Source organism: Psammomys obesus, unplaced genomic scaffold (genome assembly GCF_907164565.1).
Source record: "Psammomys obesus unplaced genomic scaffold, mPsaObe1.curated_primary_1811, whole genome shotgun sequence".
Classification (NCBI taxonomy): domain Eukaryota; kingdom Metazoa; phylum Chordata; class Mammalia; order Rodentia; family Muridae; genus Psammomys; species Psammomys obesus.
In genome coordinates this window covers 4,298,587-4,325,786 of record NW_026596131.1, presented here as the reverse complement: position 1 = coordinate 4,325,786, position 27,200 = coordinate 4,298,587, and the positions used below count along the sequence as shown (strand labels likewise).

Genomic DNA, 27,200 nt, shown 5'->3' with positions numbered 1-27,200 from the left:
TGGGGAGATGGCTTGGAAGCCAGCTGGGAGTGCTGGCTGTCCAAGCATGAGGATCTGAGTTTGAATGCCACAGCCAGATGTGTCTGTACCTACAGCACTGTGTGGAGTAGAGACAGGAGGATTGCTGGGACTTCTTGGGTGCCAGATGCCCTCCAGGTTCAGCGAGAGACCCTGTCTCTTGAAAAGGTGGAGAATTATAGAGCAGGATGCCTAACTCTTTCCTTTGGATCGGGCCATATACAAGAGTGAGGTCCTTGGATGAAGGGATGACCGGGAAGGTGCTTTGGCTTTCAGCTTGGGGCACAGGGTGAGAATGACAATGTATGACAGAGGAGGCCAGGAGAGGTCTCAGGTAAAGGCTTGCATACAGGCCAGACCCAAAGGTCCTCTCAGGTCACATTAACTGCTTCCTTGGACCTCCACTAACCTGCACAGTATCTTTCTGTGAGTTAAAAAATGGCACTCTTTCCGAGAAGACAGAGGTCCATGCCTTGTTAAGGAGCATGTGACTTGGATTTTACCTGCTTTTCATACTACTGTGTCTGAAGACTTGACACTCACCTCTGACCAGGGCTTTCAACTCACCAGCTCTCTAAGCTTGCCTGACAGTGGCCCCTTGGCCCATACATTTCCCTTCTCATTTAGACCCTAGTCTATTCATTTCAAAACCTCCTGGTCGCTGTAAATCTAACTATCTGCTTCATTATACACTCTCTTCTGCCGTACTTTTCCAAAGCATTCTTTATAGTATGCTGAAAGCCTAAGTGATTAATTCATCTTAGGTACTATAAATCTCAGCAATGGGCTTTCTCCATACTTTAGCAGTTCCTACTGCCCAGTTTGAAAACAGCCCAGTGGAAAGCAGATCAGGTGGTCCCACGGAACAAGTTTTGTCCTGCAAGCCAAGTCTACTGATGTTAAGTTAAACCTTTCGAGTTTGAAACCATTCACTCAGGACCCTGATTTTGACCGCAGCACCAAGCTGCTAGGTCACCATAGTGTAGATGACACTTCTCCAAGCAGTATTGACTCTTAGCTTCAATGACAGGGGAGACAGGGATTCTGACAGGGTCTGTGTTCCACATACCTTGTTGAGTTCTTTCCAGGTACATTTTCCACGAAACAACAGACTGAAAATAATCACCAGCACCGAGCACTGCCTCCCTGGGACTTCTCTTCCTTAATCGTTTCCATTCAGCTGCACCATGGGGGGAAAGGTCTTTTCAGGTGGCCAGCATGAGTGAATTGTGACCAACCATGTCTATCGGTCCATACTGTGGTGCAGCTGTGTTGCTTAGCTGTATTGCTTAGTAACTGACGAGTCTCCACTCCACCTTCTCTGGGCCAACTGAGCTTCAGTGAAGGTAGTTGATGTAATCACACTCAGCCCAGCTATCAATCAACGGGCTTCCTTCCAGTTAGCCATTTTCTCTGCATACCCGCAAGGACAGAAGCTAGCAAGCAGAACCACAGCGCAAAAGGAAAGAGCCATGCTCTCCCCCCAGTCTATGCACCGTTAAAAGCCATCACCGCCCTCCTCTCCGCATGGAAGATGCGAGGCTGCCCAGCCTGTCTGCTTCTTATTTGTATTCCCTGTTACATTACTCAAGAATGCATCAGCAACCCCACCCTCCATTTCTCTCCACCTCGCTGTTGGTGCCTCGGGGAAATTAGAAAGAAGGTCATCTGAGGAAGACCCCGGCCTTAGATAAACATGGCTAGGCAAGGGTTTGTCATTTCCTTCCACCATGCCTTATTTCAACTACAATAATCACATAGCAAACACTGATGGCTTGAGACTATATATATATATATATATATATATATATATATATATATATATATTGAGGATTTGATTTATTTTCCTAGTGTGCTTTGCTCTTTCTTCTCCTGCCTCTTCCCTCCTCAGCCCGGAAATGCTGACATTTCTGACCAGAGTGATTGACACCAAGCCCCAACCACTCTGTGCTGGCTAGCCCCATCAACTTGACACAAGCTGGTACCAACGGAGAAAACACCTCCATAAGACTGGGCTGGAGGCAAGCCTGTCCGGCGTTTTCTTAATTAGTGAGTGGTGGAGGAGGGCCCAGCCCATTATGGGTGGTGCCATCCCTGGCCTGGCGGTCCTGGTTAAGCAAACCAACAAACAGCAATCTTCCATGCCTCTGCGTCAGCTCCTGCCTCCACGTCCTGATTCGAGTCCTTGCCTTGGCTTCTCTCAATGATTTGTGGCTCAGGATAAGCAAGCCAAACAAACCCTTTCCTCTGCAAGTTGCTTTTAGTCATCCTGTCTCATCACAGCAACAGTAACCCTAAGACACTGGCGCACCAGATTGTAAATGGGTCAGCCCAGGGCCTGTTCCTCTGATGGCCAATCAGTAGCCTACACTTGCTTTAAATGTAAAAGCTATCTTCTCATCAAGAGTCATAGTTAGGCAATCTCAAAAAATAATAGCCCTTCGTGGTTTATGGGGCATGTGATAAGCTAGTATCTTAGACAATTTTCTCATTTTAAAATTTTTCTTGAGCCCTCAAATGCCTGATCCTCTTGAGCTCATTGGCTGGTGCTAGCATGTCTGAATTAAAGCATGCACACTTTCTTGATGGATTTAGCTAATGAAGCTGTTTTGTGAACTTTGTGGATCGGCAATTAGCACTCAACAGTAATGGAGCTGGTATGATGGCTCACCCCTGTAATCCTCGCACTCTGGAGCTGCAACCGGAGGATTGCCTGGAGTTTGAGGCAAGCCTCGGAAAACTGGTACAATGAACTTCTTGCTGGAAGATGGTTGCGTCTGTCCCAGGTTTAGAATCCTCCAGGCAGACCTAATAAATATCCAGCAGGCGCACTGGAGGCCCAGCCCCCTGCGCGCCCTTTGCATATATTTCCACTCCAGCTACTCTTTCAGAAGCAGTTTTACGTGGTAATTTACAAATGTTCTGGCTGAACTCTGCACCTGCCGGTAACTCAGCAATTAGCTTAGGATGCAAAATGATTTCTAAATTAAGGTTCTGGACATATAAATTCAAGAGAGCCTCATCATCAGGACCACAGCTCTAATAGCTAATGAATAGTGAGATCACAGACCAGGACAAGAACTCTAACTCTGGCATCTGACCGGGTAATTATGACTGTCATACAAATCTATAGAATGAGCAGGTGAACTGCAGGTCAAAGATCGAAGGTAGGTACGAGGCCCACGATCAGTTATTCCGAACCGCTCCCCTTTACCTATTCTGTACAGAGTGGAGGCTAGCCTCCACTTGGGCATTTTAGGGGCATAAACGACTAGGATGACATTTTGGTCAGGTGAAAGGTTAAACGCATAGAGGCTGATAAAAACGCCGACAAGCCCCAGGAAAGCCCGTGGGTCCAGGTAGCTAGAGAAGAAGCTACCTATCTACCTGCTAAGGGACGGTGGCGTCTGGGGCCCCATGCCCGGTTCCTCCAGGACACAACTTCCATCCCAGAAAGAGGAAAGCGTGAGCATGGAAGCAGGAGTGGGAGGAGGAAGGTGGGGAGAGGAGGAGACCCGGCAAGGCGGGCGGAAGGAAAGGAGGAGAGAAAAGAGGGAGGAGGAAGCAGAGGAAAAGGGAGGGAGGAAAAGAAGCAGGCGGCGGAGGAGAAGGACCCGCCCCTCCTGGCTTCTTCCTGGGCTGGGCATCTCCAGGGCCTCTCTGGGGCCGCTGCCCTCGGCTGTTGGCCTGGCTCACCGGGGCACCCGAGTACGCGTGTCCCGCTCGGCTCAGCGCAGCGCAGCGCAGAGGCCCGGGGCTCGCCCCGCGCGCGCCCCCGCCCCGCGCGCTCCGACTCCAGCCCGCGCGCGCGCACACACATACTCCCTCCCGCTCTCCGGGCATGCGCAGTGGGCGGCGCCGCTCCGGGCCGCCTCTCGCTGCCGCGAGTAGGAAGCGCGAGCGCCGGGCGCCGGGCTGTCAGTGAGCGTGGGGCCAGCCAGCGAGCTAGAGAGCCGGAGAGAGCCAGGGAGAGAGAGCGAGCGGCGAGCGAGAGCGCGGCTCGGCTCCCGGCTCCGAGCAGCGCAGCGCCAATCCGGCTCTCCCCGGCCAGCGCCGGCGCCACCGCACCTCTGCACCGCCACCTCGGCCGCCGCCCCCGCCCACCCCGGGCCCTCCCCGGCTGCTGCTCCCCGGCGGAGGCAAGAGGTGGTTGGGGGGGACCATGGCTGACGTTTACCCGGCCAACGACTCCACGGCGTCTCAGGACGTGGCCAACCGCTTCGCCCGCAAAGGGGCGCTGAGGCAGAAGAACGTGCACGAGGTGAAGGACCACAAATTCATCGCCCGCTTCTTCAAGCAGCCCACCTTCTGCAGCCACTGCACCGACTTCATCTGGTAGGTGCGCGCGGCAGCCCGGGAGGGAGAACTCGGGGGCCACCTTTGCCAGGGACCCCGGGAGCTGGGGCTCGGGGAAGTCTCCCAGCCCGGGCGCGTCCACGCTGTTCGCGGACAGGACTCCTCCGAGAACTTAGAGTGCCCGGCCGGAGTCCCAACTCTCGCCTGGAGTGACAGGCGCGCACCCATGCGGGACACTCCCTGGGTAGTGGCCCGGGACTGCCACGCATGCCCTGGCCTGAAGGGACGCTTGGCTCGGCTCGGGGTGACTCGGATGGAGTCGGGGGTGGGGTGGGGGAGTCCCTTCGCCTCTCCTGGGGCGCACGGGTCTTCCCCGGAGCCAAGCGGGGCGGCCCGGTGGGAGCGAAGGGATCGGGGACAGAGGACGCTGGTGGCAGCGTGGCTCAGACACGCGCAAGAAACACGCCCTGGAGTAGCGGGGAGCCGCTGCGCGCCGCTCCAAGTTGCTGGCGAGCCAGGCTGGGCGCGTTCCGGGGAGTGTTTGTGCCTCGCGTCGGGCTGGGACTCCGCTGGAACCTTGGGTCCCTGCCTACTGTAGGCTGTTTCTGCTGGGCACGGAGACTTTGACTTTTCTGAGTGAGCCCAGGGGGGGGGGGGGGGGGGGAGGCAGGGAGAGAGATGAGAGGCAGCAAACTGTTGAAAGCTTGCCGTGGGGGAGGAGGGCTAACCCAGCAGGCAAATGGCAGAGGGCAGAGGGAGTCATTTAAAATAGACCCTGTCAACAGGAGATTAGACCTGTAACCCGGTGGATGAGGACAGAGGGCTTATTTAAGAAAAATACTGTAATGGCTAAAGGTGTCAGCGCTCAGGTGATTTTCAGTGAACGCCGAGCATTGGTAACTGAAGGACTTGATAGATGGAAGGGTTCAGGGATCTTTCTGGTGCCAGCAAAATTAGGGAGAATTGTGCTTATGCAGTTTTTTTTTTCCTGGTGAGAGAATTATAGCTTTCATCATTTTCAAGATGTCAGCAACATGCCCCCCTCCCTATCCCAACTCTTAGATATCTGGAAACAAGGGCACTCCCAGTCGCCCTCCTAACACTTTGGGTATCAGTTTCAGTTTTCTTTTAGGACACCCTGACTCTTCATGTATTTGGAGTAAGAAGTTCCTTATGAGCAAGAGCTGCGGCTGCGGATCCTTAGCCCCCTCCTGGGTGGGGAGCAGTAAGGGGTGGCAGTGTGTCCAGACACCAACCAGTCAGCAGGCATGATGCGCGTTGGGGTATCCCAGTGGATACAGGACAGATGGCCCTGAATCCATGCCACCCGGTGAAAAGAATTAAAAGGGGAAACCCCACCATCAGGGGGCCGAAAAGATGCCTGATTTTTCCTTCCCTTTAAGAAATTCTTCAGAAGCGCACCTCGGTGACCAACACAGCCACTCCACAGTTTCTGTAGCGCAGCATAGTTAGCGTTTGAGGCGCTCAAGGGGAATGGATGAGGCTACTTGAGTCTTGAGCATTAGGGCAAAGAGAGGCTATTGCATTTGGTAGTTTGTGGTCTCCCACGTTAACCCTGAGATGCTATTCAAAGGGGACAGACTGCTGACCACTTCTGCAGGAAGTGGATGAGTTAGCAAAACGACTCACTTTATTTCCAAGCTAACTAATCAATCTCACTACCACTGGCCAGAGGGTCGGTCCCTGGCAAACTGACGGGGTACTGGCCAGGTCCACTGTGAGGTGAAAGTCAAAGTTTCCTTTCCCTCCCATTCTGGGTAGTCTGGAATCTGAAAGCAGCCAGTTGGAAGGCTAGGGAATCCCCCGACCAGGATCATCTTGCAGTTGGTTTAATTTCTCTGTTTTCCTTCATTATGGCTTCTATGAGTCTTTAATTTGCAATTTTATTTCAGTATTTAAGCACTTGTATTTTAAAGATAAATGTTTGAACTTAGATGTTTCTTTTTGTTGGAGGATGACTTTAATATAATTGTGAAGGAATGTAGAGTGCTTTTTAAGTTGAAAATGCTATGCAAAACAAGAGCTTATGAGCCACCTCTGAGAACATTTTGATGCCTTTCATTCTGTTGGAACAGTATTTATAGACAAATATCTACATCAGGGCTCTGTGCTTACAGAGTCAGTTCTCTAAAATGATTTACAAGAGCAGAGTGCTCTCCGTACATACTTTTAATGCCATTGGTTCTCAATGAAAATTAGATCATGGATCATCTCAAATGCAAGCACTATCGATGTTTCATCAAATCCTACTTCTTCAGTCAAAATTAAATGTAAACAGTAGTGCTAAGATTTTTAGACACACACTATTTGAAACAAACTTCTAACAAGATACTTTTTAGTTGTCTTCAGGGAGAAAAAAATTATTTTGTTTTCAAAAATAAAAGTAAACCAACTCCACCTCTGCATTTTAAAACCATGAGCTCCCTTTTGTATTTGAGTATTGTAGCCAACGATTTTGAGTATGAAATCATGTTCTTGTTTTGAAATTTAAGTACCAATCACAAAGTGGAAGGGGCTAGATAGAAGCTTGGTAATAGTTCTGTGGACCTTTGTAGACAGGTTTACTTTTTTATTAAAAAAAAAGGTGAATATACAAAGTAATTTAGTTCTTAGGCACATTTTTCTTATCAAGCCTTTGGGTTTCAAGTATAGTCTTTTAAACCCTCTAGAACACTTTTTTTTAGTGTAACTTGCTACAACACGGTCTCATGAAAAGGGTACTAAGATATTTGTTCTTGTTTTCTGTTTTCCAGGGGGTTTGGGAAACAAGGCTTCCAGTGCCAAGGTAAGCAGCCTCATTTCCAAGTACGTACAGACATGAGCACAGCACACCAGAACTGTACTTTCGCTCCCCATGTCTTTGTGATGTGAAAGATACGTTATTTAGGTAATATTTTCAAAATACAAGTGATGTTAGTATGGTCCTTTTAAGGAAAAAAAATCACATGGATTGTCTACTAATCTGCACACAGAACTGCCTTTTTCTCATTGAAAAAAAAAAAAAAGCAAAAGCCTTCCTGTAGTTTTATTTTTTGCTGAGAACATTCCTGTCAGAAACGGCTGTCTCTGTGTGGGTGTTTAGGAGGAGAAAAAAAAAAAAAAAGGAATCACTTTGTATTCATGTGGCATTTCTTTCCCGTTCTTTCTCTTTGTTTTGTTCCTCCTTTCCCCCGCTCCCCCCCTTCATTGGGTACTCGATGCAATTAATAATTAGGTTATACATCACTCCAAGAAAATTGTGTAGATCGCCTATTGTCACCAGGGACAAAGAGTGCGCACTTGGACATTATGTCAGTGACATGAGAGTGACTGATGGCTCTGGCATCACTTTGTGGTGTATCTCTCCTCTAGCGTAGGTAAATACTCCACACATGCTCTCCTGTGGCAGGCTCCTCTGGTTTTCCTCTCTCACCTACGGTTGCACTCTGCTCACCGAAACCAAAGCCACCATCACTGTGCGGCCATCAAATATCTAAGTTTGTTTTTTTATGTCCTTCGTCTTATCTGTTGAGCTGGATAAATAACTGCTTTATAGCCTGTGAAGGCATTTCAGGTTCCCCAGCTCACCTGCTGGCTTGCCTGCTCATTGTCTATAACATGTTTATTTAGTTCGGGTTACATTTCCCATCTGGGCATAGGTTTATTATTAGGGCGAGTGGAAAGTACATTCTAGCCTGGAAAACATCGTCCTAAGACTGCCTCTTATTAAAGTGCATGAGAGAAAGGCACCGTGTGTGTTCTTCTATTTTACAAGTGATCACTTATTACTAAGTTGATTATCTTTTTGTGAACTTCCAATCTGGTGACCTTGTTTCTAATACACATATTAGAGGGGGAACATTTTTTATAGCATAATGATCATCAATACTACACCTTTCTTAATTCCATGATGTGCTTAAAACCCTGATTGAATGAGTCATTTTGAGAGCTCCATTTGGAAATGAACGGATATTCCTTTTAAGCAAAGAATAAAGAAGAAAGCATGTTGCATCAGCCTCTATAATAGATGAAAGAAAGACTTTGGTTCTCAAAGTGGTGGGCTTAAATTTTATAGGTTAGGCTTGGGTCTAAGTTTGAATGTGATTTTAGGTAGTTGAAAGATGCAAATGAGATCTGAGTCTATTACTATTTTGATTGTGGCTTCGGTTTGGGTCAGAGACTGTGAAAACTTATAATTTTGTACTGAATTTTCTCAACTATTACTTGTCCAGGAGAAAGCAGTTATGTTGTTTTAAAACTATACCTTCCCTCCCGCCCCATGAAAATGATTTACTGTTGAGAGGGTCAGAACAGGTTGTGTTGGTGAACTCACAGGGTGGACGTGGTAGGAGGTCACCAGGTCTGTGGGATTTCCTGCACAGTATGTGCTGAGCTTCCTCTGGTTCCTCTGATTAACAGCCCCACACCTTCATAACTCCATTTTACCTGATCTCTTTTTTAAAAAATATACTCACAAAATGTTTAAAAAGTGAAATAGTGCACTCCTTTCTCTTTCCACCTCTCCCAGGGATAACATCTTTCAAAAGCACCCATTTAGTCTCTGTTTGCTCATACTTAGTTATAAAAGAGATTGAACTTTTATGTTATTGGTGCAGTCCCATTGTTTTCTCTCAGCGTATGCTAAATAGCTGTCTGTGCCAGCATCAGCTCTGCCTGATTCTATGCAGTGGCTGTGACGTGTGGTTATTCACCCTTGTCTCCACTGCAGGTAGGTCGGTTGCTGCTCAGTTCTCATAGGTATCATGAAAGAGATCATCCCTGGGAACTAGTGTAGGTATTTCTAGAATAGATACCTAGAAGTGTGGGTGTGTGCATTTAAAATTTTAATGAGTACTGTAGAGCTGCTGTCCAAGGGACTCCAACATACAGTTCACTATGAATATAAAGTGTACTTGGCCTTTCCTTCAGTCCCTAGGTAAAGAGGTTGCTATAGAAATCAGCTTTATCTGTGCTAATGTCAAAGGGGAAAGGGTCTTACTTTTAACTTCTGTCTCCTGGGTTACTAGTGAGGTCAAATGCTCCCCTCCTAAAAGTGCAGTATCCATTTGCATTTCTTCTGTGAACTGCTTTGCTAGATTTACAATAATACTGGATTTACAAACCACACAAATTAGAGAAGTACACTTTATGTCCTGTTCTTGGCTTTGAAGAATTTACCATTTGATTGCCTTGAGTAATGGATTTCCCTAGTGCACACACACATTTTAATTCACAGTAACCCTTTCAAGGATGAAGGTATTTAGAAGAACTGTCTGCTGCTACATCTTATTTAATATGTATCATCAGTGTTTGGCTTGTTGTGGTCATATTGTATCTTATTGTGGTAACTTAATTAGGAAAGATGCTCTGCCTAGGACAGCACTTTAAATCCCCAAGGAGTACTTAGCCTGCCTGTGCTGCTTTTAATGCCTTCTTAAAATCCATGTTTCTCCGAGCACCTGACCATTTTAGAATATGTTTTGTCTTAATGTTCCCAGACTTTGTTCCCTTAGTTCTGACTGTTAGAAATTATCTATTCAGGAGACTAACTCGCCCTCATCTACACCATGGGACAGCCCTTTCCTCCAAATAGTAGCCCTTTCTTCCAAAGAACAGGAGTTTGGAAAAAAAAAAATGTTTGAGAAAGGGTCTCATTGTATAAGCCCAGACTGGCCTTGAACTCTCAGAGATCTTCCTGCTTCTGCCTCTTGAGTGCTGGGTGGAATGTACCACAGGCGTGGCCCTGAAACTTTTAATGTTCCTGATACATTAGTTTTGTTTTTGTTTTTTCACTTGATGACACTTTTTTCCTAGCCGCAGAAACAATGTGTTGACTAGGTACTAGGTAAAATAGCTGCAGCAAGTGTACCTCTTCTTCCCCTGGCACTTCCTTCCCCTCCTCCTCCTCTTCCCTTCCCTTCCTCTCCCTCTTCTCTGTCTTTCCTCTCTCTCTCTCTCTCTCTCTCTCTCTCTCTCTGTTTCTTCTTTCTCTGCATATGTTCTAAACTTGTCACATATCCATGTCACAAGTAATACAGAGTTGTCATCTTCGCTTAGGGAATGATAAGAACTGTAAGTCTAAACTAATAAATGACTTTAGGCCTAGAAGCTGGCTTTGTAATCTGTGTCACTATAAGAAAGGATTCTCTGGCCGTGTGGAACACTTAACGTTTATTTCCGTGGCCCAGGATTTAGCATAAATGGGGTCGGGAAACCCCCGCAGACATTTTTGTGGAGTTATTCCCACTCTCCCAAAGTGGATATTGTGACATCCTTATTTATAGTGCATTGTGGGTGCACGACTCTGAGAAACGATATTACCAGGGCTGGTAACCCAGGATGTCTTTGAGAATTTATTGTCTGGATGATGGTGAAACCAAGAGCCGTAAATGCTAGCAAGAAAAAAGGAGTTCACAGTGGGCCCAGAAGCCACGAAACAGCTTCCTTAAGGTCTTCAGAGATCAAGACAACCTTGTCCTTTTGTAGCTCTTAAAGGCTGACCATGAGGGTCACATTTGCCTTTTGAATTTTTTGCTTACTGTTTTCTGCTTCCTGTTTTCGTAACTGGATGACTCCAGTGCTCATTTCATCTTCCTGACAATAGCAGATAGCCAGTCCTCACCTACATTTTTCTCTTCTTTTTTTTCAGAGAAAGGAAGAGAAAAGGAAGTAGGCTTTTATGCTCAAGATATTGATGGCATTGAGTTTATAGTGTTAGGTGGGGAGGGTCTGTTTCCAGGCATGATTTTTATCTTGCATTAGCTGCTTCCAAAAACAGTTGTCTAGGATGGAATGGTCCTTGGTCCTGCCCTCACAGAGTCTGGTTCTCTGAGGCTATCTGCTGCTTTCACTCCTGGAAATGGGAATGAGCCAAGCCTTTCTTTTTTTCCTCCTTGGAGTTAGCAACAGCCCTGCCCATCTCTAATTACAGCGGTAGAAGCAGCCTCTGAAAACGTGACCTGCTTATTTGAAGTGCCAGGCAGTTACTCAAATAGTTTGTTGCTTCTAGCTGTCCTCTGAAAATTTCCTCCTTTTCTTTTTCTATTTTCTCTCCTTTGTTTAATACCACACATCTAAACGAACCTCCAGCCGAGGCTGTTTGGTTGAGATAACCCTGAGAGAGCATCGAAGGTCAGTCCTGCATGTAACTACGATCACTAGGAGCCCATGACCCCGAAGGCTCGACCCGGGATTCACAGAGTGCTTTAGGAGCGAATCTGCATTTCTCTACTGCACAACAGTTAGGAATCTTGAACGTCTCTTGCGAGGGACACACATATCATATACTGTACTTTGGCAGTGACTCCACTGAAGCTCCAGCTTTTCAATAATAATAGTCAGTTTTTCTTCTGCCCTGATGGTAATATTTTATTTTGAAGCCCTGTTAACACACCTGACCAGGATGGGTTTTCCATTCCCTCAAGAAAGTGAAAATTGGTGTTTGATTGGGGTAAGGGGAGAAAGAATATTTATCTGCCCTGGGCTGTACAAGCTGAGGGATTCTGGAGAGAGGCTCGCTTAATGGAGGCTGACCCTTTTGGGGACCCTGTCTCATATAGACCAGGCTGGCCTTGAACTTGCAATGTGGCCGAGGATGACCCCAAGCTTCTGCTCTTCTTGCCTCTGTCTCTCAGGTGCTGGCGTTACACTGTGTTTATGTGACGGGGATTAAACACAGGCAAGCACTCTAGCAGCTTGCTTTTTGCTCAGGCTGAGACTGACCTTTAAACAGAAATGGGGCAGTGGGGACTGAGTTGGCAGCCTTGTAGGAAAGGCATGTCCAGTTGTCTTCTTCTGCCAAGTAGTGAGGGTACCAGGTGCCAGGAGATAGGCAAGGGCTGAGGGCCAAGCTGAGCAGAATTGTGAGCTTGGCCAACTTGAATGGAGCATTTGTTCTTCTCATACCCTGGAATCACTGCCTCATTTTGATTATTTGACTGCTTTGTGGTGCTTGAAATTAAACTTGGGGCCACTAAATTGTAATCCCAGGCCAAGGTTTTAAGGGTACACATCTTACAGGAAGCATTAAAACCTCCTAAGACTTTCAGTGAGCTCCAGCTGCCCATGGGGTTCCCAGTTGTGTCAGAGGATTCTGTAATCATTTGTCTATAAAGCAGAGGTTCATACCTTGACATCCCCTTTCTGACTGGTTCCTCACTCCCAAATGATAACTATAAATAAACTCTTTTAAAAAAAATCTTCGTGCATCTATGTGTATACATTTGTCCGTGAAAGGTCAGACAGTTCATGTGCACAGACAGTAGCATGCATGTAGAGGTTGGAGAATGAGCTTGTTGAGACAGCGTCTCTTGTTTTCTGTCACTGTGTTATGACAGGGTAGTGGACTTATGAGCTACTGGAGTGGAGATTTTCCTGTCTCTACCTCTCATCTCTCTCTAGGAGCACCAGGGTTACATATATGCACTGTACTGCTTCAGGATTTCTACACAGGCTCGGGGGATTTGAACTCAGATCTTCATGGTTCTGTGGCAAATGCTTTACCCACTGAGGCATCTCCCTAGTCCGGGATAGATGAACTCTTAGTGTTAACTTGGAACTCTGGAGGGTTTGTAACAATGAACGAAGAATTGTGTCAGTGGCAGAGAGAGGTGGCATGCCTGTAACACCTAACATTGGAAGTTAGTGGGTGAGGGTGGGGGCCGCTCATGCTCTTCTTAACTGGCCCCCCCATCCAGGAAAAGTGCATGCTACCTGATGTGAGTAGGGAGGCCAGGCTGGAACCGATGTCAGATACTCTCCTTCGGCGCGGTACACCCCCTCTGAAGAGATTTCTGATGAATGACTGTGTGGCTTTTACTTGAGGGGTGAGAGTGCTCTGTCATTTTAAGACACTTCCTCCCCCACCAGAAGCCAGAGCTGTAGTGTGTGGCCTGCTTGTTCCCTTCGGAGGCAGTGGGGATCCAAGAGATGTTTGCTCTTACAGAGGAGTTTGACAACGCCCTGACAGGGTGCAGTTCAGCCTTCAGGAGGGTGTCCAAAAGCTCTTCAGTGTGTCCCCCTCTCTCCCTGCTGCTTCAGACTTTCCAGAGGATGTTTTCCTCCTTCAAATAGGAAGGAGTGCCTCCTTCTGCTCCTCCGGCTGTCCTAAGGTGCAGTTGACCAGGTGACATCTCTGTGACTTTGAGGCTTAGCTGCAGGGTAGCTCAGGCCTGTCCCAAGCTTCCTGCCACGCTGGATATTTATGCGCATTGTGGGAGCCTGTCACTGAGCCACCTCTCTGCCTCACGCTTTCCTCTGCTGGCAGAGCGCAAGTCTGAGTCTGACTCTTCTCTTTGTGCATCCAGCGTTGAGTGCAGTGCCTGGTACTCTGTGGACACGATGTAAATATTTGGTGGGTGTGTGATTATATAAATATTAGAGTAGTTATGATATGGATGCTCATAACCAGGAAGATAGTGACTTTTGACTGAGTGTCATCCATATATATATGTATGTATGTATATATACGCTAGTTTCTTTTACAAAGATGTGTCAACCTTCAGAGGACTCGGCAGCTTTCTGAAACAGAGGGCAGAAAAATCCAGTTTGCATCTATAATGAGTGTGTGGTACTGACCCTAATAAATTACTATAGTAGGAAGGAAATGGAGGTTTCTTCTCTCTTATGGAAAGTATGCAGGCACCAGGAACAAATCTCACTGTCACAAATAAAACAAGGACATCACGTGGGCCTTATTAGGAAGACAAGATGTGTTGGCTCCACGGTGAAAACTGAAGCCACTCTTTAGGGCACCTTTGGCCCCATCACTTCAGTGTTCTGTTTTCCTCCGAGATCGCTAATAGATGACCCCACATTGTCACGCCCAACCACATTGATTCTGTTATTTTTAAACTTCCTGCACTTGAAAGTCTTTTTAAGCTTCAAGGTGAGAAAGAGGGGATGGATATGGTGGCATAAAATGTCTATAATTGAATTGCAATGGCTTTAAAGTTCTTTTTTTTTTTTTCCAGACAGAAAGAAGAAAAAGCTAACATTTATTAGGAGCTATACATGATCAGGGTTTTCCCATGTTATGTGATTTAGTTCTGACAGCACCCTAGGATCTCCTTTGCAGAATGAGAGCCTTGAGAACATCTCCAGCTTGGGGACCCAGCCTGGGTTCAGCTTGTAACAGTTTTGCTGAAACATTCTTCCCAGCCAACGGGAAACTGTTTCTTTTTGATGCTTGTAAAGCCTGGATTTGAAGGAGAGGAAAGAATGATGCCGTTAAGGGAAACACTGAGCCGCTTCTCTGGGACTAGACTGACTTAAGTCTTTGCGGACCTCACTCTTCTCAGATTTTCCACAGCAAACCCTCTATTTCCGCTCTGGTTTTTCACCAAATTGAAACTCATGGTAGACATTAAGTTAAGCCATAAGCATCTGGGTGGGGAACATAGTATTCACAGTTAGATTGAGCTGAAATTGCTAAAGCCAAATTAAAAAAAAAAAAAAAAGAAAAAAAAAAACTTTTCTACTGAATTATACAAAGGGGAAAATGACTTGTGGAAATAGGTTTCTGTGAAGAATGGGACAGAGAGGAATGACTTGATTAATTGTCAGCACAAAACTGGAATTATTTAGGAGCAAGTTCACAAATTAAGACTAGTGTAAGGACAGTTCATCTTTCATGCTGCCTTCCGTCACTATTTCCCCGAACCCCATATCTATACATTTCTATTTTTGGTATTTTAAGAAATGCAAGGTCCATCGGTCTTGTCTGGGTAACTCTATTAAGAATTTGGGAAATCACTAACGATGTGACTACAAGACATGAAGGTATCTTATAGATCTGTTTAGGTCTGACTTGAAAGGACTTTTTTTTTTCAGTGTGTTATTTAAATGATTTACCACTGAGTTGCACCCCAAGTTCCAATCATGACTCTTTTGCTGTATCTCTCATGTGTAGCATCTACTGATCACGAGCTGCTGAATGGGGATTTTCTATGCTTGAAGCACAATGACAGCCACCCTCTCCCTTCTCCTCCAATGTAGTATTTTCACTGTTAGGTACTGTTCCATGTACTTTTCTTTAACTAATTTAAGCATTTGTTGGCCTCTGGAGAGGTTAAGCTGTACTGCCTCCATTTTACAAATATGCCAGAGGAGAAGCTTAGACACGTGTTCACAGTTTGAAACTGGTGGAGCTGGGATTCAAACCCAGGTCCATATGCTGTGTTACTAAGGTATGGCCTGTGCTTCCTCTCCAAGTCCCTGTTTCTTGATGTTTTTGTCACTCATTGACCACACTTGGTGGTGGAGCCATTGAAGGATCAAGAGCCAGCATAGCAGGAGTGTACTTTCATGCATGGACCGTCACTGCATCCTTACCATTCCAGTGGCGATGAACACAGGGCAATAAGCCTGGCACCGGAACTTAGTGTGGAGCCCGAGAGGCCTCCATGAGCACACCGAAACATGACTGCATCTTGCTTGTAATATTATGTGCTAGTCTAAATGAATTAAGAACTGCGGAAGCATGTGGGAAGACAGCAGATACTGTTTGTATCTACTAGATGATGGCGTTAGATTGGGGCTTGGAGGGTGCATGAAAGTTTTTTGCCTGTGGATGATGAGGAAGACAGTCCAAGGTGAGGGAAGAGTAGCGGGAAGCATAGTAGCAAAACCAATCAAGATGGGAGGCTATATTTTTTAAGATGTTACCAGTCCCAACTGCCAAGTGCTAGAGCAGACTGGAGAATTGTTTATGGGGTTATTGGTGCCTGCAGACTCGGTATAGAGTGCCTCTTTTGCAAGGATACATTGTTTCCTCATGTGTCTTCTTTTTGTTCTGTCTTGTTCATGTTTCAGGAAAATGTTACAGAGAAGATCAAGTATTGTAGCTTCTTGTGAAAGATACATTGTATTCAAGTAGGAAATGCCCTGCTTTTACAAAGCTGCCACCTACATACTGTTGCTGACTCTGAGGAAGCCTGGGGGACTGATTACAGACTCACTTTAGAAGTCCAGGGCTCTTGGTCCATGGAAATTAGGTCTGGCTATGATATACTTAGTTATATAAAATATGCTCTACAGGTTACTAAGGGAAAATGTAGAGTTAGAACATTCATATATTTAAAATAGGCAGTATTATTTTAGAAGCCAGCTGTTCACTTAGATTTTTTCTGTTTATTATCTTTGGATATCCCTTTTGTATCTACAGTCTGAACGCAGACTGATGTGTTTCCAGCATACCAGAGAACTTTGCAAGAGATACCTCTGAGCTCTAGGGCTCTAGGTTGAAATACAAGATGGGTTTTCACCTGGACTTTTATCCGAGCTCCCGAGGGAGAAATGGCAGTTCACACCACACTGAGCTGATGTGTGCTTACAAGGTGTGCCCATTGTGCTCTCTCTGTGGAGAGCTGGCAGTGCTGCCCCTGCTCGGAGCAGAGAGAGGTTAACTAGCTCACCCTCCATCATGCCAGCCGGGAGTGGTGGAGCTGGGACTTGAAACCAGGCAGATTCAGTGACAGATTCAGGGTTTCCACAGTAGTGTTTTCTTCGCATCAGAAGCCATACGGACACATAGCCAATCCCCCTTACTCGTCTCATTTCATTTGGTTTTCCTCCAAGCTTTTAAATGAAGAGTGATTTGTGGTGCTGTTTAGGGCAACAGGCACAAAAGTCTCAGGGACTGCAGAAAGCTTGGCTCACCCTGGTGGAGGCTTTGCTTAGCTTGTGTCCAGACTTACCTTTGCAGCCAGGGATCTGGCTTAAAGGTGGAGTAAACTTGCCTGGCAAGTATGGGTCCTGTGTGTCTCATCCTTGGTACAAAACCAAACCAAACCAAATCAAACCAAAACATTGACCACGAAGTTAAATAACCGTAAGTCAGCTTAAATTCATTTTCAATTTTATGTTAACACTTGAGCCTCTTATGGGTGGATTTATATAACTATATAACTGTCTTAACTAACATGGTCCATAGACAGTCTTAAAGTAGGAGAAGGGAATTTCACTATTGAAAACAATTTAAATATTGATTCCTAACTATAATATATAGAAGAGTTTAAAAGTGTTTCCTGTTCTGTCTTGTAGATTCAAGTACCTCTCAATTCAGTTGTTACAACCATAACCATTCCACAAAGAATATTTAGCATTCTGTAGGTCGAGTGCAAACTACAGCAATCATACTGGGAGTCACTGTCCAGTAATAATTCTAAACCTGTCTTCAGCGTGAATCTAGCTTTCCATGTGCTGAGTTTGGTCACTAAAGTGTGCTGTGCCCCTCCATTTTCACACTGGGTGGCATCCATCTGATGACTCATTGACAGACATTTAGTTTCAATTTTAAAGTGGCTTTCACATTATTTCATTTCTATATACTACATATATGTGATTTTTTTAAAAAAAGAATGGAATGATTAGTAGTATAACTTATTTATTTATTTACTTTTTAGAACCAAATTAGAGTTTCGTTGCCTCAAGCTGACATGTGTCCCACTCTTAGTTTTCTTAATTGTGTAGCCAGGTAACCCAGTACCTGTTAGCATGCGGATGGACGACAGAGCTGTCTAGTGTCTAGGGGATGCAGATTAACTTGCAAAGTTATCATTCATGGAGATTAATTCTCAGACTGGGGCAGGGGAAGTTGATGTGCTGAGGATTCACCTTGGTGAATTAAGTGAATTAAGTGAATCTAGTAAAATCACGAATAGCAGTAACTCAGAAGCCCCGAGCCTTTCTCTAACTTTCCATTCATGACAATGAGCTATATTACTAAAGCTTTTGTAAATGCTTTTTTTTTTTTGGGAGGTGGGGGGTGGGTTTGTTTATTTGTTTCTTTTCATGTAAAGTAAACTCTGGCTGGGGAAGTTGCTCAGCAGGTAAAGTACTAACCGAGCAAGTGTGAAGGCCTGAGTTTGGATACTCAGTACCCGTGGAAAAAGCCAGTATGGTGGCTCATGCCTGTAACCTTGATGCAGAATGTGAAGACAGGCAGTTTTCAGCATCTCATGAGCCGGCCAACCAATCTAGCTGAAGCAACAAGCTATAGGTCCAGTGAGAGTCTTTGTATCTAACAAACAAACAAAACCAACCGAACAAAAAGATGAAGAGCCATGGGGAAAGATACATGATGGCCACTTCTGGTCCCCACATGTGCAAGCATGAGTGTGTATACACACATGTGTATGTACCACACACAGACACATAGACATACAAGTATTCGCAGGAAGAATAACATACTGATGATACCAATTTTGATTGCTTCACTTGTGCATAAGACAAATTTTGGCAATCTTGACCATTGGTGAGTACTGATTGATGGCCTCAGTTTTATCTGAGTGTCAGGAAATGCATCATTAACTTTAGCTTTTTGTGCATTTTCCTCCTGTTTCTCTCTCTCTCTCTTTTTGTCAAGTTATATTACATTTTGTTGTACAATTCTGAAGTCATGTGGTGGCTTTATCTTAGACTTTCAACTCTGTCACGCCCCCATCCCTGATGGGGTATTGCCATGTAGCCCTGGCTGGCATGATACATGCTGTATGGACCAGGCTGGGCTTGATCTCATATGAATCCACTGGCCTCTGCCTCCTGAGTGCTAGGATTAAAGGCATGTGCTAACATACCTGTTTTTTTTTTTTTCTAAAAATATTCATATCAGATGGATTAAACTTTTGTTCACTGTGAAATGATTGGGTTGTTCTTTTATGAACCATTACATTTTTAATATTGCTTAAATTATGATAGAGTCAAAGCCAATAGACTCGTGCTTATGTGGTACAGGTTAGCTATCTGAATTCATATACATCTCAGAAAATGACTCCTGACCTCCTTCATCATTCTGGTAGTCACAGGATCAGAAAGAGCCATGTTCAAAGAATTTAGATGAAGAAAGGACTGTGGAACTAGAGATGTGGCTTGAGGTGCCTGCATCCTTACAACCCTGGATTTGGTCACCCATCCTTCAGTTGTGGTGGTGGTGAGCTCCTATAATCCCAGCACCCAGGAAGTGAAACCAGAAGGATAGAAGCCCAAGGCTATGCTTGGCTACATGATAGGTTAGAAGCCAGCACGGATGATGAGAATACATGAGACCCTGTCTCAAAGCAAAACAACAACAACAACAACAACAACAACAATAATAATAATAATAATAATAATAAAATTTCATAGACTCTAGCCCAGATCCTTGAGCTCGCAGCTGTGATGTTGGCTGTGAGAGATCGGTAGATTTCTGTAAGGCCCAGCACACAGAGTGGACACTTTGGTCTCCGGCCTCTGCTCTATGCTTTTCATTGTATCTACTGTGTCATTTTCCTACCTGCCAGCAGCTTGTGCGTTTCTGTATTGTGCCCTGTGGACTTGAGTCAAGAGTGCTTCTGCCCATGTGTGTGGGAACCACCCAGCAGCATCTGTACAACATCTAGCAGCCTGGGGAAGGCACACAGAGCGGGCCCCAGGTCACTCTGGTCTTCTTTGGAAAATAGCTCTTTCTTCTAGGCACAGACACACAGCTTCCACCTACGCCTGGGAGCCCCGAGTAAATTGAGATTGTATGTTTATAGATAAGCAGTCTGGCAATCATGTATAAAGATCTATTTAAAATAACATTAAAAATACTGTGACTTTTGCATTTGTATTATATTGAGAGTTCATGGGCAAGGAAAAGACTCCCTTTGGAGCGGTATACCTTTGTCTCTTAGTGTGCCGTTGACCTTGTCTATCTCCCACCATAACTGATTTTGCATTTTATTTAATTAATTAATTGTCTCTTATTCTTTTAATCTTCAGATGCACACATTTTTAGTCGTCCTCGGAACAAGGCTCAAAGGCTGATGCAGACCGCAGCACTTGTATCTGGTCGTTTTGCTTGTGGTGTTACAAGTTAGCCTGCTCTTAGAATGGAACTCCCTTCTAGATGACAGTCCGAGCCAGAGGCAGAAGTTAAGCCTTTGTTTCCTAGAGTTTCTGTGTTGTAGATTTGAGGTTCTGATCTCAGAACTGTGGACGCAGCTAATAGCCACACAAAATAAACAAAGTGGCAGATCCGATGATAAATGAAACATGCATGTTTATGCACGCCATTTCCCAATATTTATTTTCTGGTCAAAGCCAAGTATAACACTACAGTCTTGTAAATATTCCTCGGGAAGAATTGTTTCCCATGTGCTAGACTTCCAAACTTGCTTTAGAAATGAGCCCCAGCACTGGCAAGGTGGCTGAGTGTATATAAGGGGGCTTGCTGCGAAGTCTGAGGACCTGAGTTCGATCCCCACTATCTACATGGAAGAAGGAAAGGACTGACTTTCACTAACTGCACATGCATACATGCACACACACACACATGCACAAGAATATGCACAATAAACTAAGTAAAATGTAATAAATACCTTAAAAATCACTCCCAAATGATAGCTCTTCATTTTTCATTGGTGAATTCTCCGGACATCCTCTTGGGCATTCCATCTTACTCCAACAGTCACTGAAACATTGTCCAGTGTTCAAACTGAAAAAGGTTGTCCTGAGGATATTCTAAAGACAGTTTGAAATTATCACCATGGATCAGGTGTGCATAACTTTGACTATCCCTAAGTACCAAGGGCAGGCTGGCGTCATTTCACCTTCGCTGTTTCTCCCTTGTCCCCCTGGGGATGGAAGCCTCCTTCAACAGCACGCTTTCTCTCCCGGTAATGCAACTCACTTTTCCGGAGGGAAATCCATGGCATTAAATAAATACCTTTATTTATTCCATGAGCTCTGGCTATGCCAGGCATGTCTCATACCACAGTGGTCCACCTATGTCTAGTTCTAACTGGCGTTCTTTCCTGCCAGCCTCTCTTTTAATTACATGGATTATTAATTAATTAATTTTGGGAACTGGGTCTCACATTGTAGTCTAGGCTGGCCTCAAAACCATGATCCTCCTGCGTCTAACTTAGAAGTTCTGTAATTACTGGTGTGTGCCACCGTTTCCCTTACTTTGTTTACTTTAGAAGAAATAGGGTTCTTTCCCCCAAACTGTTTATGTTGAAGTAATTTAAATTCCCTCTCTCTGTCTCTCTCTCCACCTCTCCCAGTACTTCTCCCAGTGCCAACATTGACATCGCTGCCGTACAATGATCAAAACCAGGAAGTTAATGGTAGCACCGCACTGTCATTAAATCGTAACCCTCCTTGAATTTTTCGTAAAATTTCCATGATTATCTGTTTTCTGTTCTAGGATCTTATTTAGAACACCCCACCCCCCTTTTTTTCCTCTTAGTCTTGCAGGACACAGTTTTCCATCAGTGTTGTTTGGGTGTGGTACATCTGGGCACAAGCCATATGTTTTCCTTGATTCAGACCTGTCCTTTGTGCCCACCCACCGTTAGCTGCGCTAGGGTGATGATGTTACTCGGCATGAGGTCAGCTTGCTGTCCAAGTGGCTGCTGGGCAGATATCACTGTGAGTTTACACCTCTTGTCATTGGCAGGACTTCTTTTTCTGAGCATGGCTTAATCGGAATGCAAGCCACAACAGCCAGGGGCTGCCTGTATTCAATGGTGGAGATGACCTAAGAACCCCTGGAGCTCTGGCAAACTGGAAAGCCCCCTCTGCCTAGATACCCACTGATTGCCCCATAGGATTTTGTGCCACCAGGAAACCTCTATTCTGTGTTATTTCGATGTGGTAGCCACAGACACCATCTGGGTAGTAAGCCTTTGAAATGAGGAACTGAATTTTTTATTATTTAATTTTAATTCATTAAATTTTAAAGTTAAATGGCTACATGTGTATTGGAGTTGTCAGCTTTAGTGTCTCCTTGGGGAGCGAAGTTGGATCATAGTTTTAAACCTGTCACTGAACAATAAAACACAGTTGGAGAAATCCATACAACCAAATGCATGGTTTAAAGAAGGATCATAATGTTGACATTCTGATGATCCTGCCTGGGTTGAATATAAAACTCGCATCTGACCTATCCTGCTCAAGTCCACTGTTGCGGTTTGGGAGAATCATCACTTTCCTATGTTTCCTTTCATCACCCGAGTACATAGCCCTGTACTGTAATTTTAATCCTGCACATTTAAAAATAATTGGAAACATCCCCGTCTCTTCTAATCAACAATGTCCCCCTGTTCCCTGAAATACTTTGTGACGTCCTAGATGTTGGGACCTGTGGCGTTTCCCACAGTCAAAATTTTACCGTATGCGAACCCCAGATAGAGCATGCAAGGCTTCTCTGCCTCCGGCTTGGTGAGACGCCTTTATAATTTTCTGCAAGTTGCAACTTGATCCAGATGTTCCATTGATCAGACCCGGGTCAAGCTGGGTCGTACAGTTTTAAAGATGCCTTTCTAACGCCCCTGCCTGTTAGTTATATGTGTATTATTAATGTGGAAAGAGCACCAACAGGACACTTTCCATCACACAACTCATACCCAATTGAGGGCAGTTCATGACACATGGAGATGCCTACTCTGTGCTGCTTATGGAAGAACAAATGCTCAGAGTTCTTTCTCGATCCTTGCACATCCATCCATCCGACTTCTCTGCAAAATTTAGCGTGTCTGCCGCTAAGAGTCGTGTCTGCATGTGGGTGTGTGTCTGTCTGTTGGGGGTGGTGGGAGAATTCGAGTCAAATTGTTATACAGCCACTTATTTGTCTAAATCTCACCCACATGGCTGTATGCACTGTATTTTTTAATGTTCTTGCCTTTTCATTTCCAACACAAGATCAGCATTGAGCCTTAGAGTTTTTTCTGTGTGCAGACACATCTGGAGGCAAGGGGGTGAACATGGGAGGGTGAGGTGGGCCCTGCTCCTGTAGGAAGGATTGGAGGGTCAGCGGCTCTTAGACCTGCGGGGTACAGACCCTTGGTTATCTGTTGGGTCCAAGGGGGCTTTCCTAGGAGGCTAACGCCTGTGCCCAGAGAAGTCTGACCTAGATTGACATAGCACTACAGTGTTTTTGTTTGTTTGGTTGTTTTTGGTTTTTCGAGACAGGGTTTCTCTGTGTAGCCTTGGCTGTCCTGGACTCTCTTTGTAGACCAGGCTGGCCTCGAACTCACAGAGATCCGCCTGCCCCTACCTCCCTGGGTGCCGGGATTAAAGGCCTGTGCCACCATGCCTGGCTACTAGAGTATTTTTTGTTTTGTTTTGTTTTAAATAAAGAAATGCCAACACGTGTTAACATATGAAACAACAAGCATTTTTCAAATGTGAGAAGTGAGGTCTACACTGGGAATAAGGAAGTCTTGGCTTCGGTTCAGGCCTCTTCCCTCACGTTCATAGTGGGAAATTTGGTCTCATTTAGGAGTATAAATATGTGATGCTCTTGCCTGCACCTGTGGCAGATCCCGCTCATTAGTCATTCGGGTTTCTGGATCAACTTCAGATTCCTTCTCAACTCCGTGTTTCAGGGATTGGCACGACAGTGGAAGCTCTGTGTCCTCCCCAGTGCACTCTGCCCAAGCCCTTTCCCTCCCGGTTGTGATCTTCTCTGACGGAAGGGTCCCGGGTGCTCTAGTTTACCTGCTCCTGCTCCATTTTCCTCAGTTCTTCAGAGGAAATACACAAATCTATGAGACTGAAAAAAATTTCCTAAAAAAATATCCTCACTCGGGCTAGGGAGAAAGCACAGTTGGAAAGCGCTTGCTTCACAAGCATGCGGACACTGTTTTGAGTTCGAGCTCAGGGTTATTGGTGTTTTCCTATAATCCCAGCACTAGGGAAGCAGACACAGGCAGATGCCTAGGCCTCCGGTCCAGCCTGTCCAGCCTGTGCTACTGAGTTACAGGCCAGCGAGAGGCTTTGTCTCAAAAACAGAGTGCGTGGATTCTAAGAGATGACACTTGAGGATGGCCTCTGCCTGCGACATGTTACTTGAGCACTCATATATGTGCACCCACACTGACGCATATACACACACACAGACATACACAATACACACAGACACATAGAACACACAGAAATACACACAGACGCATAGACATACACACAGATGCATACAGACATGTACATACATAACATACACACAAACGCATAGACGTGTTATCACTGAAATCCTGAATAGTTCATTTTAACAAACTGTTGCTGTTGTGTATTGGCCTTCAGCCAGAACTGGATTTGTTTTGGATTAAAATTATAACAAACAAACAAACTGTAACCAACTAACCAACAACAGAAAAGCCACACAAAGCACCCGTTTGTAGCGATGGGTCAAAGGTTAGATTTTTCTAACTCATGTTGGGCCCAGGCCAGTTTTTATTACTAGGTTTGTGTGGTTCCCTTGCAGCTAAAATGTGGCATTTGAGCTATGTACTGGTTTGTGGCCTTTTACAGAATCCTGTCACTTAAGTCATTCTAGACCTCACTTAAAGAACCTGGGCAAGAAATAACGAAATAAATAGCAGTAATAGATTCTCCTGCTTGGTGTTAAGGTGGATACAAGAACAGCTGAAGTAATAGCGAGCTGAACTCCTAGTAGTGCTGGATGGTGGGAATATAGGCTACTGTTTTCCCAGATCCATGAAATGGCTCCGGGTTTAGCTCATGGTAGATGTTTGTTGAACATGTGTGAGCCTCTGAGACTTATCCCACTGTGTGTGTGTTTGTGTGTGTTTGTGTGGTTGGAAATAGCAGGTCTGGATGCCGGTGTGCCTAAGATCCAGTGCCGGGAGGGGGAGAAATGCCTAGGGGCGGGTAGTTGTGATTTATTGAAAGCCCGCTTACAATCCTTTGAGCTAGCTAAGAGAGCCCGAGGATTACTTTGAGTTTATAGGACGGCATGCTTTTGCATGCACAAATCCTATTTGTGCAAATTTGACCTTTAAAATGTTTTCCATTTGCTTCTCCCATTCGTCTCCTTTTTCCCCTTTTAAAGCCGGTCATTTGTGCAATGTTCTTAGTCTTATGGTTGATGTTAGGGCCCTGAGACCTTCATCTGGGGCTGGCCGTATGTCATCCATGCACATGCCTGCCAATTAATTAGCACATGTTCTTCAGCAGGGGTCACTGGTGCCATTGGGAAGATTCAAATACCTAACATTTACTGAGAACCCCCTTGTATATGGCTCAGTGTTAAGTGCTTTACTTAATGTATTTTGTTGTTGTTCCTAACTTAAGTTTTCAAGCAGATGAGGGTGGTTCATTTCATGGATGTGCCTCAGAGAGATGAAATGTGCCTGAGCTTGGCTGTTGAGATGGCTAGGTGAGCAAGCAGAAGGTCTTGTGCAAGACTGACCTGAGTTCAGTCATCAGGGCTCACCGTAGCAGGAGAGGAGTGGCTCCGGGAACTTGTTCTCTGACCTCTGCACAAAGGGCATGGCATGAGTGCTCAACACCACAGTCTCTCTCACTAAATGCCAGTGTTAGCGTTTGGGGGTGATTCTCGTTCAGTTTGGAGATGGGCATCCCACCGTGCTGCCTGCATTGACCTGGAGCTTGTGATCCCCCTGCTTCAGCCTCCCACATAGCTGGGGTTACAGCACATGCTGGTCTGAAATAGATTCCCTTCCCTGGCTGTCCCAGAACGTCTTTGTACACCAGGCTGGCCTTGAACTCACAAAGATCCTCTGGCCTCTGCCTCCCGAGTGCTGGGATTAAAGGCTTGCATAACCATGCCCAGCTGATTTAAATAGATCTTGATCATGAATTTTATTTTGTTTTCTCATCATGAGGAGTTTGCTACATTGCCTTAAAAAGCCTTAAAGATAAATTCCTCATTGATTTCTGTATTTTTTTTTAAAGCAAATTCCCCATCCTAACAGCTTGAGTCTAGATGTTATCTTTCTGTACCCAACACACATAATAAAAAGTGTGAGATCTTCCATAGGAATGTGCTTTTTAATTTCCTGTCTTGAGTCCTGGCATATAGAACGGCAGTGTAAAGCAAGTGTAGTCATGCCTGGCAGACATTAGACCGGGAAAGCTTCAGTGACACACAGGGAGGGTTTGCATTGAATGTTAATTCAGTCCAAACACTTTCCTTTCCAGGAGAATCTTTTATTTGTTCCTGCTTGAGTTTGGAGGCTTCTGTGTGTTTCTAGAGATAGCGCCTCACTGCCCAGGCACTGTGCTCCTGTGTATGTCCTTTCTGAGTGACGGGACTTGCCCAGGACTTACAGTCTGGCCACTACAGTCTCAGCCCATCTGAGATTCAACACGGTGAGGCGTCCTTTTATCTCATTTGTCCACAAGAGTCATATGTAGGAAGTTACTTAGGAAGTCCTTTATTTGTCAGCACTTATAAATTCTTGATCTTCTATGGGACATTTATTAAAAGGACTATCAAATAGTGCTTTTGTTTTGCTTTTAGTAATCAATTTATTTGAAAATATTCTGGACGTTTCTGTCATCTTCTGCTTCTAACCTCCAGATATCTAACATCTGTAAACCTCTGTGTGTCTTTCATCTATACTACTTATGTTCCTCCTTTGAATTTATTCTTTCTGTTCTATTGTTGTCTCTGCTATCATCTCTTTTTAAAATTTGAAGTTGTCAGATTGATCTTACATTTTCAGTTTAACCTGACATGCTTAGAGGGGCCTTATGTTACAGAATGAAGTCTAAACATCCCAGAAGACTGTTTGTTTGAAAAATTGACATATCAGTAAGTCATTGGGTCTGATGCTGGACAGGGAGTAAATGAAGCTGAGGACACTGCTGTCATCTTTTAGGGAATGTAGCTAACCACAGCTGGACAAATAGCTAAAGGCTTTGTATGAAGTTGTCTAAAAAGGCTTTGTTAGGTGGACTCTAACAAAGGAAGCAGGCTGAATCTGAGGTCAGGAAAACCTTACCTAAAGTAACAGTCTGTGAGCCAACTCCAAAAACTGGCAAGGTGTGACCAGTAAAGGAGAAAGGAAGGACCCTGTGGGGGAAAGCAGCAGACACTCTGCAAAGGCCCAAAATGAGGGGTGTGGGAAGTGGCTTTGTGCTGCAGGGCTGCCCTG

At 45.1% G+C, this 27,200-nt stretch overlaps 1 protein-coding gene across 1 annotated transcript in view; it reads left to right on the top strand.

Moving 5' to 3' along the window:
* The first annotated feature begins 3,900 nt into the window (after positions 1-3,900).
* Positions 3,901-27,200, top strand: part of Prkca (protein kinase C alpha) — a 383,669-nt gene continuing 360,369 nt past the window's right edge. Inside the window, exons 1-2 of the mRNA XM_055592063.1 lie at positions 3,901-4,353; positions 7,089-7,120. Coding sequence (XP_055448038.1) covers positions 4,181-4,353; positions 7,089-7,120 — 205 coding nt within the window. The 5' untranslated portion in view covers positions 3,901-4,180. The remainder of the gene's footprint in view (positions 4,354-7,088; positions 7,121-27,200) is intronic.